Source organism: Gossypium arboreum, chromosome 12 (assembly GCF_025698485.1).
Source record: "Gossypium arboreum isolate Shixiya-1 chromosome 12, ASM2569848v2, whole genome shotgun sequence".
Classification (NCBI taxonomy): Eukaryota; Viridiplantae; Streptophyta; class Magnoliopsida; order Malvales; family Malvaceae; genus Gossypium; species Gossypium arboreum.
Genome location: NC_069081.1, coordinates 96753579 through 96772027, shown reverse-complemented (window position 1 = coordinate 96772027; position 18449 = coordinate 96753579). Strand labels below are relative to the sequence as shown.

Sequence of the window (18449 nt, the reverse complement as noted above, 5' to 3'; positions counted from 1 at the left end):
AATTATGCATCACTTCCTTAAAGAAATAGAAAATCAAGTTTCCCTGACCAAGGTCCAGGGGTGACAGCAATTGCTGCATCATTTTCAGTTTAATTTTTTATGTGCATGGAAAATCTGTATGTAATTTTTTTTATGAGTTTGAGGGACGTGTCATCATGATATACGTTTCTTGAGCTTATTTCCAGTCTTAATTTATATTGGAAATGGGATGTTTCTAGACGAGCAGCAGGGAAAGAAGAGATTAATTAAAGACATTGTTTTACCAACTTTGTTGATGATTAGAATTAGCGAACAAGTAATGCAATATCCTTGGCTAACATTTGTACTACTGTGGTCAGGTTGTTCATTCTTCAATTGCAATTGTGACTCCTGTTGAGTAGCGTTTTATAAGTGGTTTTTCTTTAAAACCTTTAATATTTTTATATTGAATGACATTTTACAACACCCTAGGATAAATAAAGTTGTTAACTAGCAAAAATATTATTATTGTGTGGATTGAGCCTTATAAAAGGAAAGAGAAGGAAGGAAGGATGTGGGTTTTGAGCATTGGCACAAAAGGAATAATATAAAAGCATTTGACCAAATGGTGTCACATTGTTAGATAGGGGTGGATGAAATCATGGAGTTTCCTTATCCCAGATGCATAAAAAGCAGCCTAACCCTCTCACCCTTTTTAGAGCAACAACTGTCAATGTTTAAGCTAGACCACAAATTTTTGAGAGGGAATCGGGTTTTAATATATAAAACAAAGAATAAGGGGAAAGGAAAGGGGATGGTTGACTTTATAGTTGGAAGTAGAGAGGACACCGGGCTCTGCCTTAGCTATACGTGTTCAAAATATAGTGGTTTATGCCCAAGATCGAGTGTCCAGCTAGGAAGCTGTTGACATTGTTTCAACAATAACTAATATTAGTCTTAGCCTCCTAAATTATTAATACTCTCTATTATGAATCTTGTTGTATAATCTTTGTAATTCTCAATTAGCTTCTAGAATAAAATTTATATTACAAATTCAATAATCGAATACATATTAATTTGAAGTTTTTTATCATTCTAACTATATTTTGTGGTTTGACATTAATTTATTCAAAGAGTCATTATTACTTACCATTAATGCATTGAATTCAAAAATAAAATTGATATATTTATTTTTATAGATAAATAACAATATATATAAAATTTAATAAACAAATTTGATTTCTTTGCTATTTAATTGTATATTTCAAAACAAAATAATTCAATTAATAAATAAATAAGATTGATAATAATATATGAAAATTAAATCAAATTTATATAACTAAAATAAAATAAAGTTGTGGGGTGTAAAAATAATTTACGCTAAATTGGAACATCATTTTATTTTATTTTTTAAAAAACATCACATGCAAATTAAACTTGTATTATGGAGGTTGAAAATTCAGAGAGTACCAAATTGATGGTGGTGGGTAGTAATTGGTGATGAAAGCCAACGTAGATAAACATACTTTATTTGGAAGTTCAAATTTGGGCAATGCAACAGTGTCTCATTTTCTTCTATCGTGGACACCTTCCTTAACTACCTTTACCGTCCAATCATTTTAGATTTTTGGGTGCAGAATTAAGGTCAAACTATCACCATTTATACTTGCTCATTGAAACCAAGTTTTATCCTAAACTTTTTTTAATTTTCCGTCTCAAACAAGCAAATTAACAAAATAACATCTCTAAATATTTTACACATTTGTACTATATTTCAAACTCCAGAAAAATAATGGATAATTAATATTTATGTACGTAAAAAATACATAAAGAAAAGAGACACGTGTCGTGAGGCCGGCGCCAAATTTCGCTGACTTCAATACTAGAAATCCTTCCCGACTTTATATAGGGGAAGGTCATCCTTCCTTTGGGATCCACCACCTTCACACTTTTCTCCATCTTTTCATCACTGCAGCATAGCCTCCAGCCACTCGCTCCTTCACGTAAATTGCACCATCTGCTTCATCATTTCTTCAAGAAAAATCAATGGGGAGAGCACCTTGCTGTGACAAAACTGGCCTCAAGAAAGGTCCATGGACTCCCGAGGAAGATCTTAAGCTTACTAATTATATTCAGATTCATGGCCCTGGAAACTGGCGTACCCTCCCTAAGAATGCTGGTATAAAATTGCCTCCCTCCTCCTATCTGCACTGCTTGCCACTTGTGCTTCAGACTGATATGATGATGCTTTTATTTCAACTGTTCAGGTCTCGAAAGATGTGGAAAGAGCTGCCGTCTCAGATGGGCAAACTACCTTAGACCTGATATCAAGAGAGGAAGGTTTTCCTTTGAAGAAGAAGAAACCATAATTCAACTTCACAGTATCTTGGGCAACAAGTATGATTAGAGTCTTTTTCTCTATTTAAAATTTTCATTACAACATGTAGTGTGTGGTCAATATTATATTGTTGGGCAGTCATTTTCATATTATGATGATCTTGGACCTTACACACTCTAGCTTGTGTTATGAATATCAGGTGGTCAGCTATTGCCGCTCGTTTGCCAGGAAGGACGGACAATGAAATCAAGAACTACTGGAACACGCATATCAGGAAAAGGCTTCTAAGAAATGGAATAGATCCAGTGACGCATGCTCCACGCCTTGATATGCTTGACCTTTCCTCCATTCTCACCTCAACTTTGTGCAACCAATCTCTTCTCAATGCGTCAAACTTGTTAGGTGCACAACCTCTCCTAAACCCACAACTGCTACGGCTAGCTAATACTCTCTTATCTTTGAAACAAGAGAACCCAGATATACTTGTGCAATATCTCCACAAAAACCAGCTCTCTAATTCTCAGCAACATCTGGTTCCCAGCTCCTTACAACCAAGTCAGCTTCAAGTTCAATCCACCATCCAAAATGATTCCACATGCACCACATCTACTCCCATTCCTAGTACTTGGGCGCTAAACCAAATAGAACTCATGCAAAACAATGCAACAGGGATTTCTTCCAATATGAAAAGCTTCAGTTGCCCAGATACCCAAGAAACATTGACTTCTACTTTAACTAATGCCTGTGCTTCGCTTCCAAAATATGTGCACTGTAGTCCAAATCCGACAGATCCCTTTATATCTGAGAATTCTAACGTCCAATCAGTAGGGGGCAGCCAGATGTTTAGCTTTGATTCTGTGAGGTCAACGCCAATAAGAAGTCCATCTCCGTTGAATTCACCGTCAACATTCATCAACAGCAGCAGCAGTGTCGATGACGAGAGAGAAAGCTTCAGCAGCTTGCTCAAGTTTGAAATTCCTGATAGTTTGGATATCAGTGATTTTATGTAAATAACATATTAGAGGTTGGACTTGTGATACTGAAAGAATCTTCATTCTCAGTGTTTGGGTTTTCGGCTTGTTTATTTTTTTTGTAGTTCCTTTTGGTTGTACTGCTTTTTTTTTTTTTTTCTTTTTTTCTTTTTTAGTTTAAGTTCCTTTAAATACGATTCTTAGTGAGAAGTTTTCTGGATTCAAATGAAGTTATATATCACATCTCTTAGGGAAATAAATGTTTTAAAAACAAAAGAAGTTCACTACTATTATTACTTTTGACTAATGTTTAAAATTATAGTCCAAATTTATTTTTGAAATAATTTTTCTGTTTTAAATATTTAATATTAGGTCAAGAGTGTTTTTCAAAATTAAATATTTATCCATATTATATTATAAAACAAAAATAATTTAACACAAATTAAAATTTTCAAAATTAAAATTTAAAGATGCGTTTGATAATTTATTAAAATTTCAACATTTAATATTTTAAATGTATTTGACAATCATTTTAATTTGTTACTTAATATACAAATTTCTACAAAAGGGTGTTCAATAAAATGAGTGAGTAGATAACTACTTATCAGTGAATGTAGGAAGGATTAAGTTGATTTTATTTTATTAAAAATTAAAATAAATTTTCTTTTAAAAATAAAATATTTAAATTACCATATCTATCTTTTATGAAAAATATAAAATATTATATTAATAAGATTAAAATTAAAAATTAAAAATAAATAATCTTTTAAAAATTAATATATACTTTTATCTAATAATATAATTATTTTAATACTTTCATTTATTAATTTACTAAAATATTCTAATATAAATTTAGACTTATAAAATTTAACACTTAATTTTTAATATTTAAAATTTCAATTTATCAAAAATACGAAAAAAATAATCATCTATTTGAGTTGGTTCACTTTTTTCTTTTTTTTTTCTTGATGTCTTACAGTTCTTTTTATAATTAAACGTGGAGTTATCTTTTTACTATTTAATATTAATTTTATTGGAATTGAAATTCAACTTCTTTTGTTAATTTAGTTTTTTTACTATGTAATAATGGTAAAATTGATTTTTTATAAAGTATAATGATAAATTTAAGATTTAATGTTTACATCTTTTGTCAATTTAACTTTTTGCTAAGTTAAATTTAACCTTTAATTTTTTAAGAAGTCAAATACATTTAAAAATTTGATATTTTAATAAGTATTTTAATAATTTGTTCAAATTTCAATGTACTGTATTAAGTATCGATAATTAATCTTTTGTTATTGATACTTGGGCAAAATAGTAGTTAAATTTGATTTTAGGAATACAAGATACTGGTGTTGAGGATTAATACTTGCGGAAAAAGACTTCTAGAGCAGTAGGTTATTGATACCTTACGTCAAGTTATAGATACTCAAGAGGTTAAGTATGGATACCCTCCTATTAGGTATAAAGGTACCTACTGTCTAGATTTATCAAAACATGATTTATTTTTTATATATCCATTGAATGATTTTTAAAATATTTTTAAGTTTGTACATGAATTTAAATCATTAAACCAAGTTCAATAAAGATCGAAAAAATTATTTATAAATTGGAAGATGTCTTCAAACATCGATACTTGCTGTATTGAATAAGGGGTGTTAGATAGACCCTTTGCACTCTTTTCTCGGGACGAGGAGAGGTTAAAAGCGTTGAAGGAATGGAGAGCTTCAAATTTGTGAATAATGACAGCGTAAAAGGCCATGGCTCAGACTTCTTATTATCCTTGTTCTCACATTAAGGAGGATCAGTGCTTAGATCCATGTAGGCGAAAGCAAAGGAGTGCAAAAAAACAAAGTAAACGAGGGGGCAAGAGAAGATAAAGGGCAAAGATTCACCTAAAAGAACTCAACTTCTTTACCTAAGCATAGTAAGAGAGGATTGGAGTAGGCATTATACCTTAACAAAAACTTAAAGAGAGTATTGCATCATAAAGGAACTCTTAGCCAAACTAAATATTCTACAAGTACCTTTGCCTATAATCCTTTTTCTTTAAATGTACTATTCTAACCCCAAAATACAAGAAGATCAATGTCTACTTTCGCCTAAATTTATTATTTTTCTATAATTATAATCACCACCAGACACTATTAGGTGCTAACCATCATTGTAATTATTAGAAGGCTTATTAATTTTCATATCTAAACTCTCTTTTTTTTAGATTGATATTATGTTAACCAGTTCAGTCCATTACTGATTAAAAAAATCAATTGAAATGTGACCTAATCACAGTCACACTTCAATTCAATTACAAAATGTCATATCGCATCCATGTGTATTAACAATGAAAATAGATTTATAAATTCTTAAAAAAAATTTAAAAATATAAATATAAATTCTAAAATAATTTATAAAATAAAAATATAATATAAAATTTAGAAAACTATACTTTGACTTTGACCAAAGTTGACTGATCATTTACCTGCATTGGTCGAATTTTGACCAACATTGACCGACCATTGATCGTTGTTGACCTGATAATATTTTCAAGTTGCAGATCAAAAGGGCGGAAGTAATATTGGTAGCACTTCAAATCTGGCACAAGTGGATGGATGTCAATTTATTTAAGGGTTGAACACCCACATCTACTTCTGTAACTGCTTTATCTTTCAATTTGAGTCTAATTGTTTGGTCAAAAAACAGTAATTATTAATATTTTTTAATTAATGAAAACTAAAATTTGTGAATAATTTTGTTAAAGAGTTGCTTTCTTTTGAATTTCTTCTTATTAATCAATGTAATGATTAAAACATGTCAGCTTATCTTCGCACCAATAACCACTTAATTCTTCTTCTTTTCATTTTAAGCAATAAGCACTCAACTCGTTTTTGAAGGTAAAGCACTCAATATAATTTAGACCAATTTTCCAGTCCATTTCCAAAAAAAATTACGGAAATGGACTCTTTTTTCGGAAATAACGGGAAGGATTCGTTTTTACTAAAATGCGTTGAGCTAACGTTATTTTCAAGAAAAAGTCAATAAATACGTCCTTGTTCAGGTTAGCGCGCTTTATTAAAGCACTTCTAGATCAACATTCTTTTGTTTATGTTTCAACAACTTAATCTTCAAAAAAATGCTATTTTTAAAAAATTACAAAAACAAGCTAATTTTTTGAAAATTTACAAGAATGTGCATTTATGTAATCCCAAAGTGGCAGCACTATTTTTTTTTTTTTGGTTCTAACAATTAATATGAGAATAAAACTTACAAAACAGGCAATTATATATACCTAAAGTCTCGTTTCCCTTATTTTATTAAGCAATATGGGATGTGAGATATGTGTATATATAAACTCATGAATAGGTTTGCAGCTTATTCTTAGACAATGTGGGATTTCTTCCTCTTTTAACTAACAACATAAGATTAAAGGCTAACCTAGAAGCGCTTTAATAAAATGTGTTGACTTGGATGCGCTTTACAAGTCAGAGAGGAAAAAAACGTTGAGTTGGATGTGCTTTTCTGACTTTCCCCTAAAAACGATGTCAAATCAGTACATTTTAGTAAAATCAGACTATTCCCGTTATTTTTGAAAAAAAAGGGCCCATTTTCGTAATGTATTTTTGGAAATGGGCATTTTTTTGTCAATTGGTCAATAATTTAATGTAAGTTTACTTTTTTAATTGTGGCAACTTAATTTATTTAAAAGAATCTTTGAATTTAGATTTTATCCAAATTTGATGACATGACACATTTTTAGAGTATTACGGTGTTAAACTTATATATTTTCTAAGTTTAAAATTAAAATAAATCTAATTTTTAATTTAGGTAGCTAAGTAAACTAAAAACAATATTAAGTATCAAGTTAGACTCGATTACCAAAGTTTAGGGTAAAAAATAAAATGTAACTAATTTCTTTATAATGTTCAATAGATTTTTGTTGTTGTTGTTTTTATATTGGTATTTCAGCTAAAAAATAGATAAAAAGTATTTAAGTTAAAAAGGTAGTTTGATAAAATTATTTCAACTAAAAAAGGTAGTTGATTTGCGCATCGGCTTTCACTTTTCGAATTAGATTATTCTATGTTCCAAACTAAAAACCCGTTAAGTTTTTAACCCCAACTCCTCAATTTTGGGTGAAGAGTTTCAAATTTTATACAAATAATATATTTAATAAATAATTTAAAATAATATATTTTTTATAAATAAAAAATTGAAATATTCAAATAAAAAAATTATTGTGAGAAAACAATATTGTTTGGAATCAGACCCAAACTCTTATACTTACAACATACTCACTACAGCAAAAAAAGTTTTTGGCGGCATTTTTTTGGCCCTATAGCGGTACTTATAAGTGTTGTTAAAACAAAGCGCTGCAAAACAACACCTCTAAAATTTACAGCGTTTATGTAGTAAAACACCGCAAGAGAGTCGAGCATGTTGTGGCATTTGTAGCTAGAAGCGCCTTAAAAGATCATGTTCTTTAGCGGCGTTTGTAGTAAAAGCGCCGCTAAGGATCATGTTCTATAGCGACGTTTGTGGGAAAACGCCACTAACATTAACAGATTTTAACAACCCATTTTATTTCATATAGAACCCAAATTTTCAACATATTTTCCTGTAACTTCAAATCTCAATGATACTATCATGAAAGAAATATATATATGATTTAAACTAATAACTAGAATAACAAAATATATTCAAAAGTAATATTGTTAAGATATTCTCACAATAAGAAAACAAAAGTCTAAGATGGCAAATTCTGTAATTGATTCTGCTGAAACATGTTCATCATCTTTTGAAGCTGTAGTTGGAGTTCTTCATATTTTCTTGTTGTCTCTGCTACTCTTGCTGTTGCTTCTGCTTCTTTCGCTGCTGCCTCCGCTTTAAGTTGAGCAATTTGCTAAACTGTGCTTGCTTGCATTTGAGCCATCTAGTCTCTTAACCTCTGAACTTCGGCTTGAGCCTGATTCGCTGAAGGCATGTACTGCTGCAAGCTGGATCTAAAATATTGGGTTGGGCTAACGAAAGATCCTTGAAATCGAACCAGGTCATCTCTTTCAGGACTCAAAACTACAGTACTAACTCGGTTATCAATGTCGTCCAGATTAGCAGAACTATCACTTGAAGCCGTAGCTTCATATCCTGCCCTTTTATCTTTTAGTTTCTCCTAATAAATCAATTAAAGAATTAGAAACGAAATATATAATCAAGCAAATGCAACATAACTTGGCATTATTTGCATTACAAACGATGAATTAAACCATTATAATTAAACATGATAAATATTTAAAATAATTCAATTTTTATTAAGTAAATATACCATAATTTCTGCAGCTTCAGTAGTCATAAGAGATCCATCTTTCTTTTTATGTGTAATGTTAAAAAGATGAAAGCGTTCAACTTTTTGACCAGACGACAGTTCTTACAATATAGTAGGAAAAATATTATTTAGTAGAAAGTAATTAATATTTGACACAATTAATAAATTCAAAATACCTCGTCATCAACTACACAAGTAAAACTTTTTGACCCAGTTGTATGCGTGAATTTTTTTTTTTGCCTACTTGTAGTTCCAACTCGTTCACGATCCTACACTATGAAATTATTATTACTTATATAGTAAATACTATTAGCCAAAATAATTATAAGAGTTTGAAAGTACATAATACCTCTCATTTCTTTGAATTCCAAAATCTAACTGCATCTTCCTAATAGTACCTCAGCATTCTTGGGGGAACATTTCGCAATTTCTCTTCGAGGTTTATATTTTTCTTAAAATATTCCCTTTTTAAAGTACTTTTATGGTCTCTCCATTTATTTGCTAACGCTTTCTTCACATAATTACCCGAGACCTCTAAAGCAAATCTCTCTTGCAAATAACACAAGTTTAGAAATTAAATATAAATAAAAATTAAAGCAAAGTATTATAAATTACATTCACGTTTTTACCTTAATATTATCCAGATCATGATTTTTGTTACTATCAGACATATGATGCCATGACTCGTAGTTGATTGGCAACAGATTGACATTTCGTGCTATAATGCCCAAGTATCCTGCTAAAACTCGAGTTTCTGATCCAATAGGCTGACCATGACTGTTTCTAGATACTTTGATACGCTCCATAGAGTTTAAATTGTATAAATCATTTAATAGTGTACATCCTCGAGTTTTGCGCCTCCCACCATTTTCAGCTAAAAAAATTGAATATGATAATATAAGAATTTGAAAAAAAAATCAATAATAAAAGTCAATATGCATGTAAATTAAAGTTAACATTACTTTAAATTCCTACAAGTTCGTCAATTGTATTCGGAACATTCGAAGGTCCAATTGCAGTCTGTTGATCACTATTTATTTCTTCCAAATTTGGAGGAATTTGAATAATATTTAGATCTCACAATCTTTTTCTAGGCATATTATCTGCTATACAAATAAAATAGTTGAAATATTAGTAACTAATTACAACAATAATAGTAATGGATATATTTAACAAGATTAAGATTTAAATTATAATATTACAAACAATTAAAAAAACGTAAAATCCTACTACATCATGATTCGTAAATATCTTCATCCACATCTTAACGAACCTATTGAAATTGTGTACTAGTACTAGGGATAGTTTCATTTAAGTTTTGTTCTGGAAAAGGCAAAGTTTCTAATCTTTCGTCGATATCATCTCTACTTCCATTCCCCATGTCAAACAAGTCTCTAGGAGTGTTACGGAGTACAATGTACCAACCCTTATCAGTTGGATCTTTCGAGTAAAAAACTTGTTTGACTTGATAAGAAAATACATACGGCTCGTCTATCAATTGTTGTCCGATGTGAATTAATTGGGAGAAGTTCACCATTATAAAACTAAATTGATCTTTTTTAATTCCACGAGCAGTATTAACATAAGCCTAATCACATTGAAATAAGATAACCTTACGTTTGCCATAGTAATCCAACTCAATAATATCCGTAAGAAGTCCATAATACTCTACAATTCCCTCAACAGGATTACTGTCCCTAGCACTAGCATAACTTGTAATTGAAAAATTAACAACTATTCCACAATTTTAGGTCCTCCTCAATCTGTCACGAGATTTTGTATGAAACCTGAATCCATTGATGAGGAAGGTATTATATCTTTTTACTACTCTATTCAAACCTTAGGAAAGCCATTTAACTTCTTCATTGACGTCCTTTCCACTCCAAGCCTATTGATTTAAAGTAAATTGATTAATTATAATGTTATACGAAAACATTATTATTTTTCATTGAAAGCTTTAGTTGCATACCGTCTGCCCTAACCATTCATGAAAAGATTTTATATATTACTTATGAATCTCTCGATGTAATCTTCAGGAGTGTGAACGAGATCTCAAGACTTGTTTAAACTCACTATGTTAAAAAGTGGATTACTTGGTTAGAAAATAAACAAATGAAAAAGATGAATATTTATCAAATTCTAAAACTTACTCATGTAATGGTTCAATTGAATCGTAGTGAAAAAGATCATATCGATGTGCTTGTAACCAAGATTTATCATCTAAGTGTGCAATTTCAACTTTACCGATTGGTTGTCCATAACTTCGAAATAGATAAGTTTCAACTAAGTTATGATTAGTGAGCCCAACATTTCTACTTGGTCTATTCAGTCTTATTTCAACATCTTTTAAATATCTAGAGCAGAAAGTCATACACTCCTCTGCTAAGTAACTTTCAGCAATTGATCTTTCTAGATAATGCTTATTACAATAATAAGACTTCAATTTGCATAGGAACATAAACACGATATACAACATTATCAAAAGTTGTAATTAAAGGTATATTCATGAATGAATGAAAACTTTGCAAATAAATTAGCACCTCTCTATAGGATACATCCACCGATAGAAAACCGGTCCACCAAGTTTTGCTTCATGAGGGAGATGGATTAGCAAGTGCACTATAATTGTGAAGAACGAAGGTGGAAAGATCTTGTCCAAGTTGCATAAAGTTAAGGCAGCTCGATCTTTTACTTTCTCAAGTTCTTCAACAATCAAATCTTTGTCACAAATAGCTTTCATTATATTGGATAGTCCAATTATACAAGACGCCACCTTTTTTGACATACAACAGTGTAAAGCAACTGGAAATAAATCTTGCATCAAGATGTGATAATCATGTGATTTTAGAGAATATAGTCTTTGATCTTTAAGACTCACACATCGATATATATTTGATGCATACGCATCTGGGACCTTATATCCTTCAACACCGTGCAGAACGCTTCTTTTTCTTTCTTCGACATTGCAAAAATAGAATGCGACAACCGAAATTTTTCATTCAAAAGTAATTGAGGATGAAGATCACGCCGAATTCCCATGTCAACTAGATCAAGTCGTCTCTTAATATTGTCTTTCAATTTTCTATCGACATTGAGAGTTGTCCCAATGATGTTCTCACAAACATTCTTTACAATGCATGACATCAAGATTACGTTGAAAAATGTGATGCTCCCTATAAGGCAACTAAAAAAATACTTCTTCTTTTTTTCCACAAGTCCACCTTATTAGGATCATCCTTTTCATCATATTCATTATCACTCTGCCAGTCAACATTACCAACATACGCCTCCTCCGATTTTTCCTTTGTTTGCGTGTTGGGTGGTTGATTCATCTTCCTATAACTAAAATTGATATCTTTTAACATGAACAATATTTCAGATCTAATGGTTTACTCATGAGCTTCTTTGAACTCTTCAGTACTATCAAATAGAGTCCTCTGAAATCTAAATATATGATTTTAATCTAACTACCGACGATGCCCCATATAAGAGAACTTCTTCCCATTATATAACCACTTCGAACATGTTTGCGCAGCATAACAATGACAGGCATAACGTCCTTTGGTACTCCAACCAAATAAATTGGCATAAGCTAGGAAATCATTAATAGTCCACAACAAAGCTACACGTAAATAAAAGTTCTCCTTTCTCAAGACATTATATGTTTCAGGACTCGCTCATAACTGTTTCAACTCTTCAATAAATGACTGCATATAAATGACAATTTCTTTCTCAGGATCTTTCTCTCCAAGGATAATCATAGATAAGATAAAATAATATTGTTTCATACAAAACTACGGAGGCATATTGTAAGGAACAAGCACTACAGGCCAAATATTGTACAAAGTACTCGTGATTTTAAAATGAATAAATTCATTAGATTCTAGCCCAAGCCTCACATTCCGAGGACTGCTTGCAAAGCTTTGAAATTTCCTATCAAATGATTTCCAAGCTAAAGAATCTGCAGGATGCCTTAATAATCCATCATCGGTTCGTTTATCATGATGCCACCTCATAGACTAGGCTATCTTTGACGACATGAAAAGCCTTTGAAACATTGGTATTAGTGGAAAATATCGTAAAATCTTTACTGGCTTCTTTCTTGAATGTGTCTCACATTCATCCTCATTCATATCTTCTGCATTCCTATTCATCCAACGAGATTTACCGCAAACATGACAAGACTGTTGGTTTTTCCGATCACCTCAATACAATATGCAGTTATTTGGGGAACTATGAATTTTTTTCGTACCCAAGGCCTAAATCCTTTTATCAGTTTCTTCATATTTTTGTATAAATGAGATATTTTTGCAAATGGAAACATATATCTCAAAAACTCTAACTGCAGTGTAAAAGAGTTTCCAGTCCACCCCATAAACATTTTAAGTGAAAACGACGAATGAAGAAGGACAATTTTGAAAATTTCGATCCCTCATAAAGTTTTTCATCCATTTCATTATGTAACTTATAGAACTTTGTCGCTTCTCCATTTAGCTCTTGATCAAGTGCACTTCTTCCCATTTCGGTAAAAGCATTTCCACCATTATCACAATCATTAGATGTAATAATTTCAGGTGGAAATTATTACAAACCATTACTATGTATATTAAATACATCTCGCGACATACCTTCCATGTCATCTTCTCTAACAGACTGATGGTGAACATTATGAGGATAACACGGATTAATCGCTGAAAAGGTTCTATGATGTGTACACTCTTCATGGAAAATCTATTTTTTATACCTTCAAATAAAGTCATCAACAATTAGATGTTCGTAGACAACTTCATGAATATGCCAATTGATGTTGCCACACTTCTTACACGGGCAAAGAACCATATTCTCTTGGTTTGCATTTTGAAATGCAAAATTTAGAAAGTTTGTACTCCATTTCGATAGTCGTTGCTTACCCTTGACAAATCCATCTAACTCTTATTCATTTCGTAGTTCTTGAAGTCTAAATTTGACAATAAATTACGGTTACTTAAGTGTTCTAAATAGATTTAAATTATGTCATTGTACTAGAATAGATAATATATATCAAGTATCTAATTCAGTTGTTTTCTAATTCTCTGCTTCTAATTAAAACATATAAGTAATAAATTTACCACAACCAAATCAAATAAACAAACAATTTTTAATTTTAATTCAATTAAATTAAAACATGTAAGTAATAATAGGTATTTACAAATGCAATTAAGGAGAGCTTAAAATGGAGTTGTTTGATTAGACAATTTAAATGAGCTTATCGAATACTTCTTTTGTAGGGATCCAATTCACTGTTTCAATAAAAAACATAATAAATAAATGATAAGATAAATTGACATTAATATATATATATATATATATATATTAATTCATGTTATTTAAATTTATTGAATCCCAAGCAGTTAGATGCACATGCAAAATTGCAAATTGGTGAATGCATAGTAGAATTAAGTCTTGCACATGTACCTGAGATGCCGCTCTCAAATCTGAACTCTTCTCAACGATTAACTTGGGATGCTATGCTACATTCAAACCACAATCAACATCATCTCCAAAACAAAATCAACTGCATAAAACAAGTTTTGATAAAGATAATATACTATTGTATAAAGTTGATCCATGCATACCAAGTGGCTAAATTTAAAAATATTTCAACTTCAGAATCTACACAAGACCAAGTTCAGAGAAATACTTTAACGGAACTAATAAAGGCAAAGATAAGCTCAAAAAAGTATAATTGTGACCTATCTTCTAAACATGCAAATACCTTTTGGACTAGCATAAAATGTACAACAGCATGCATTTAGAATAAAAAAAATAATACACTCTCAAAAGGCTTCCAGTTATATTAAGCTATGTTACTCGAACTCTGATGTAAGTGACATAGGTGATTTCATTTTTTTTTAAAAGTTACATATATTTGGAATGCTTAAGGAATATCATATCACTACACTCCCCAGACCAATATTCGAACATGCGTCAAGACATGGATGTTAGACATAGATGCTTCAAGAAAAAATAAATAGCCGGAGCAACATTATTTAGCTTTTAACCAAATAAAAAAGGCTGAACAAAAACGTATTAAGTCTAAACAAAATATGGAAGCTGGATAATTTAGTAAACATTATACCTAACATCTTAATTATCTAATATAAATCAACTACATAAGCTTGTGTTCAAGAAAGCAGCAAAATAAGAAAGTAGAGAGGAAGAATTATTACATGTTGTAAAGTTTCTTCATTGTTTGAATTATTCATGTAGCATCACCACCAACAACTTCAACCTCCTGTTTTCTTTCTTTAAAGTATTGAATAGTTGGCTATATCCAAAGATGAAGATTTAGTTATGGAACAAAGAATCTGTTCGTGCAAAGAATGAAAAAGACTATTGGAAGCTTAATATGCCAAGCTGAAATTATCTTATTTTAACAATAAAATTGCAACGACAGACATATAACAAGCACTTAAAATCTAGTTTGGTAATTGAGATGCCCAAAATACTTCAAAAAGTTAACAAGATGAAACTTATAGTTGACATTGACCATTGTTATACCAAAAATTATAATGCACATAGACATGTTATATAAGTACCATATCAAGCATAACTAATTTAAATTACTAAAAAATCAAAACTAAGATTTCAAACTAAAACTAAATATAAAAATCATGCTTAACTTGGTTCTCATCATTCAAGAGAAGAGAGTAACAGCAAAAAATGCTTGGCCGCCATATATAAATGGTAGCAAATGCCTCATTTTTAGTTCAAGAATTGAACAACCAATAGTTAAAAGAAATGTCATTTACCATAGCTGTAATATTTAGCTCTTTTAGTTTTCTTGCAAGGCCTTCTTGCAACATGTTGACAACACTAATTCCCGTATGTAAAACATATTGTCAGAAAGTGTTTCTGAAATGCAAAAGTTAAAAGAAGTAAGAGTTTAGCTTCTATTTAAAATTAATAAAGCCCAATAAAACTGTTACTCAGACTCAGATGAGTTTCAGACACAGATATATGTATGGCACAGATATGTTCATTTCTTTCTAAGTTTTTCCATGTATTTAGATTTCAGATTGTTCTTAAAACATCATATTCTAGTACCCATGAATTAGTCTGAGGTATGCATAGGTGTCTGAAACACGTACTTCATGAAACAAAAATAAGAAATGGCTGGACATAGTAAGAAAATATTAAATCAATAAGAATGAATGCAATAATAAACAATCAAAAGCTTTCTTAGGTATAGTTTTGCAGAACTTACATTTACAAATAAAATGACTTGAAAAGATAGTAATAACTTATTCCAAAGGAATTTTAAAAACAAACTCTACATAATATGCCATTTTATTCTCAAACATTTCAATCTCAAACACGAAATAGAATTATACTAAGTTTATTGCCTTTCTATAACAAATCCTTAAACAGAGAATTGCTGAGCAGCGTCAACGAAGGAGATAGAGATCGATGGCAAATGTAATATCAACGACGATGCAGCAGACAGATGATCGGACAGATGACTAGCAACAGACGGATGGGAAAAAAATTATGTTAGGGAATTGGGGAAAAAACTAAGTTAGGGATTTGGGGAAAACGATTTGAGGGAATAAGGGTTGGGGGTCAGCTATCAAAATAGCATCATTTTAATAAAAAATTAAAAATATTCGCAGCGTTTATAGGCAAAACACCGCAATTGCTTTACCTTTAACAGCGTTTATGGGAAAACGCTGCTATTGTTTTACCTTTTGCGGTGTTTATGGGAAAAACATCGCTATTGTTGTTATACCTTTAGCTGCGTTTAGGGGAAAATGCCACTATTTCTTCACCTTTCGCAACGTTTATGGGAAAAATGCCGCTAACGCTACTCCTATTCGGTGTACCTTTGTGGCACATAGCATAAAATGAAGCTAAATATGTACTATTTGTGTCGTTATTTCGAAAAACGCCACTATATACTGACTTATTGCGGCATTTTTTGGTTAGCACCACTAATGGTATATATTTGTGGCATTTTTCAAAACAAATGTTGTTAAAAGTTCAACATTTGCGTCATTTTTTATCCAAATGCCGCTAAAAGCTTAATTTGCTATAGTGACTACTCTTATCTAAACTTGGTAAAAATATAGACCCAATAAATGAGCTTGGGTAAAAAAATATGGCCTGTTTAGAAAGTGGATCAGGCATTGAGTAAGACTTTTTCGGTTCGACCCCGGCTCGAATATGTAAAAAAATTACATTTTTTGTTGTTTTTTACTCTCTCTCTTTTTTTTTTGCTATTTCTTATTGTTTTTTCACCATTTTGTTACCATTTTTACTATTATGTTGCTACTATTTTGTTGTTATTGTATGTATAACTCTTGTTTTATTGTTAATTTTGTTACTATTTTAGAGACATTTGCTTGTTAAGTTGTATCTATCTTAGTATTATTTAAGTATATATATTTTTAAAATTTATTTTTAATTTATTGGGAAACATTTATTTTAATATTTTTAGCATTTTTGATGTATTATGATTTTTTAAAATTATATAAAAAATATAATACTGAAATTTGGACCCAAGTTTTAATATTTTTATCCTGGTCGGGCTTAGGCAAAATTTTATACCCATTTTTTGGGTCAAGTAGGGCCCAATTTTTAATATTTTTATTTGAGCTAGACTTAGGCAAAATTTTAAGCTCATTTTTCAATCTTAGCAAACGGGCCTAAAATTTTGGTTAGGCCCGACCTGAACCCGACCTAGCCCATGAGCATCTCTACTCTTGTCACTAGCCCAAAGAATTATTAGCATTTAGGATTTTATTTCTTTAACATTTATTCATTTTTAAATATTTTTTTGTAATTATTTCTTTCTTTTATATTTTTATTGCACAATAAGCGATCCATAAAAATATCTAAGTTATCAAATATCCAAGGTTCAATCGTCTACTCTTGTAACACATTCTTTTCTTTTTTTTTTACTTTTCTTCGTCCCTTTGTTCCATAGTAACTAGTATCTATTCTATTGGATCTTACTTGTTACTTGATGGAGAATGTATTAGCAAAACTCTCAATTACTGATATGAGGATGAATCGTTGAAAGAGTCGAGTAGGGTAGAAGATGTCTCAAACCCGTATGAGTTTTGCCTTTGTTAAAGTTGTGTGACCTGAATCTCATTTGATCTAGCTTGAAAAGTTCGAGGTGAAACTCACTTGTTAAAGAAATAAAAAAGAGAGGCAAAATTGGGAATCTATAAGGGCCTGAAAAGTTCAAGGTGCAATTCACTTATTAAAGAAATACGGGCCTTGCCGCACAATTTGAATCCATATAAGACTATGCTTCTTCTATTAGATGGGTTGTTTAACCCTTTAAAAATTGCGCATAGCCGCAAACCTTTTGTAATTATTTTTTTCAGCATTAGTGAATTTCTCCTTCTCTGCCATGGTTTTTCCCGATAAGGGTTTTCCACATAAAATCTATGTGTTCTTTTTTTTTCTTATTGCTTTGCGATAATTCTTATTGCCATTATTGACGATAGTATAACAACCTTGTTGAATAATAAAATAAATAATATAGAAATATAGATTTATAAATCAAATATATTAATATAAATAGAATAATATAAATATTATTAATTACTTAATAATACTAACAAATAATATTAATTAATATTAATTTCTAATAACTTGTAATTTGATTAATTGATAAGCATTTGAATTGTTATATAATTTCGATTGTTAATTGGTTTAGTAGTGGAATTTGATAAAATTGCCCTGAACTGAAGAAAGTATTTTCCTGACTACTACTATTGTTCATTTCCAATCAATGAGAAATACCATGGCTAATATCTGGCATCACATTGGAGGAGTATCAATTAAAGATTTGGGGGAAAAGCATTATATTTTT

The 18449-nt window shown here is 30.6% G+C and overlaps 1 protein-coding gene across 1 annotated transcript; it reads left to right on the top strand.

The window, feature by feature from the left end:
- Positions 1-1869: 1869 nt before the first annotated feature.
- Positions 1870-3306, top strand: LOC108478942 (transcription factor MYB102-like). The gene is made up of 3 exons (XM_017781396.2): positions 1870-2137; positions 2226-2355; positions 2496-3306. The coding sequence occupies exons 1-3, from the start codon at positions 2005-2007 to the stop codon at positions 3304-3306; spliced, it is 1074 nt and encodes a 357-aa protein (XP_017636885.1). The 5' UTR covers positions 1870-2004.
- Positions 3307-18449: the final 15143 nt, after the last annotated feature.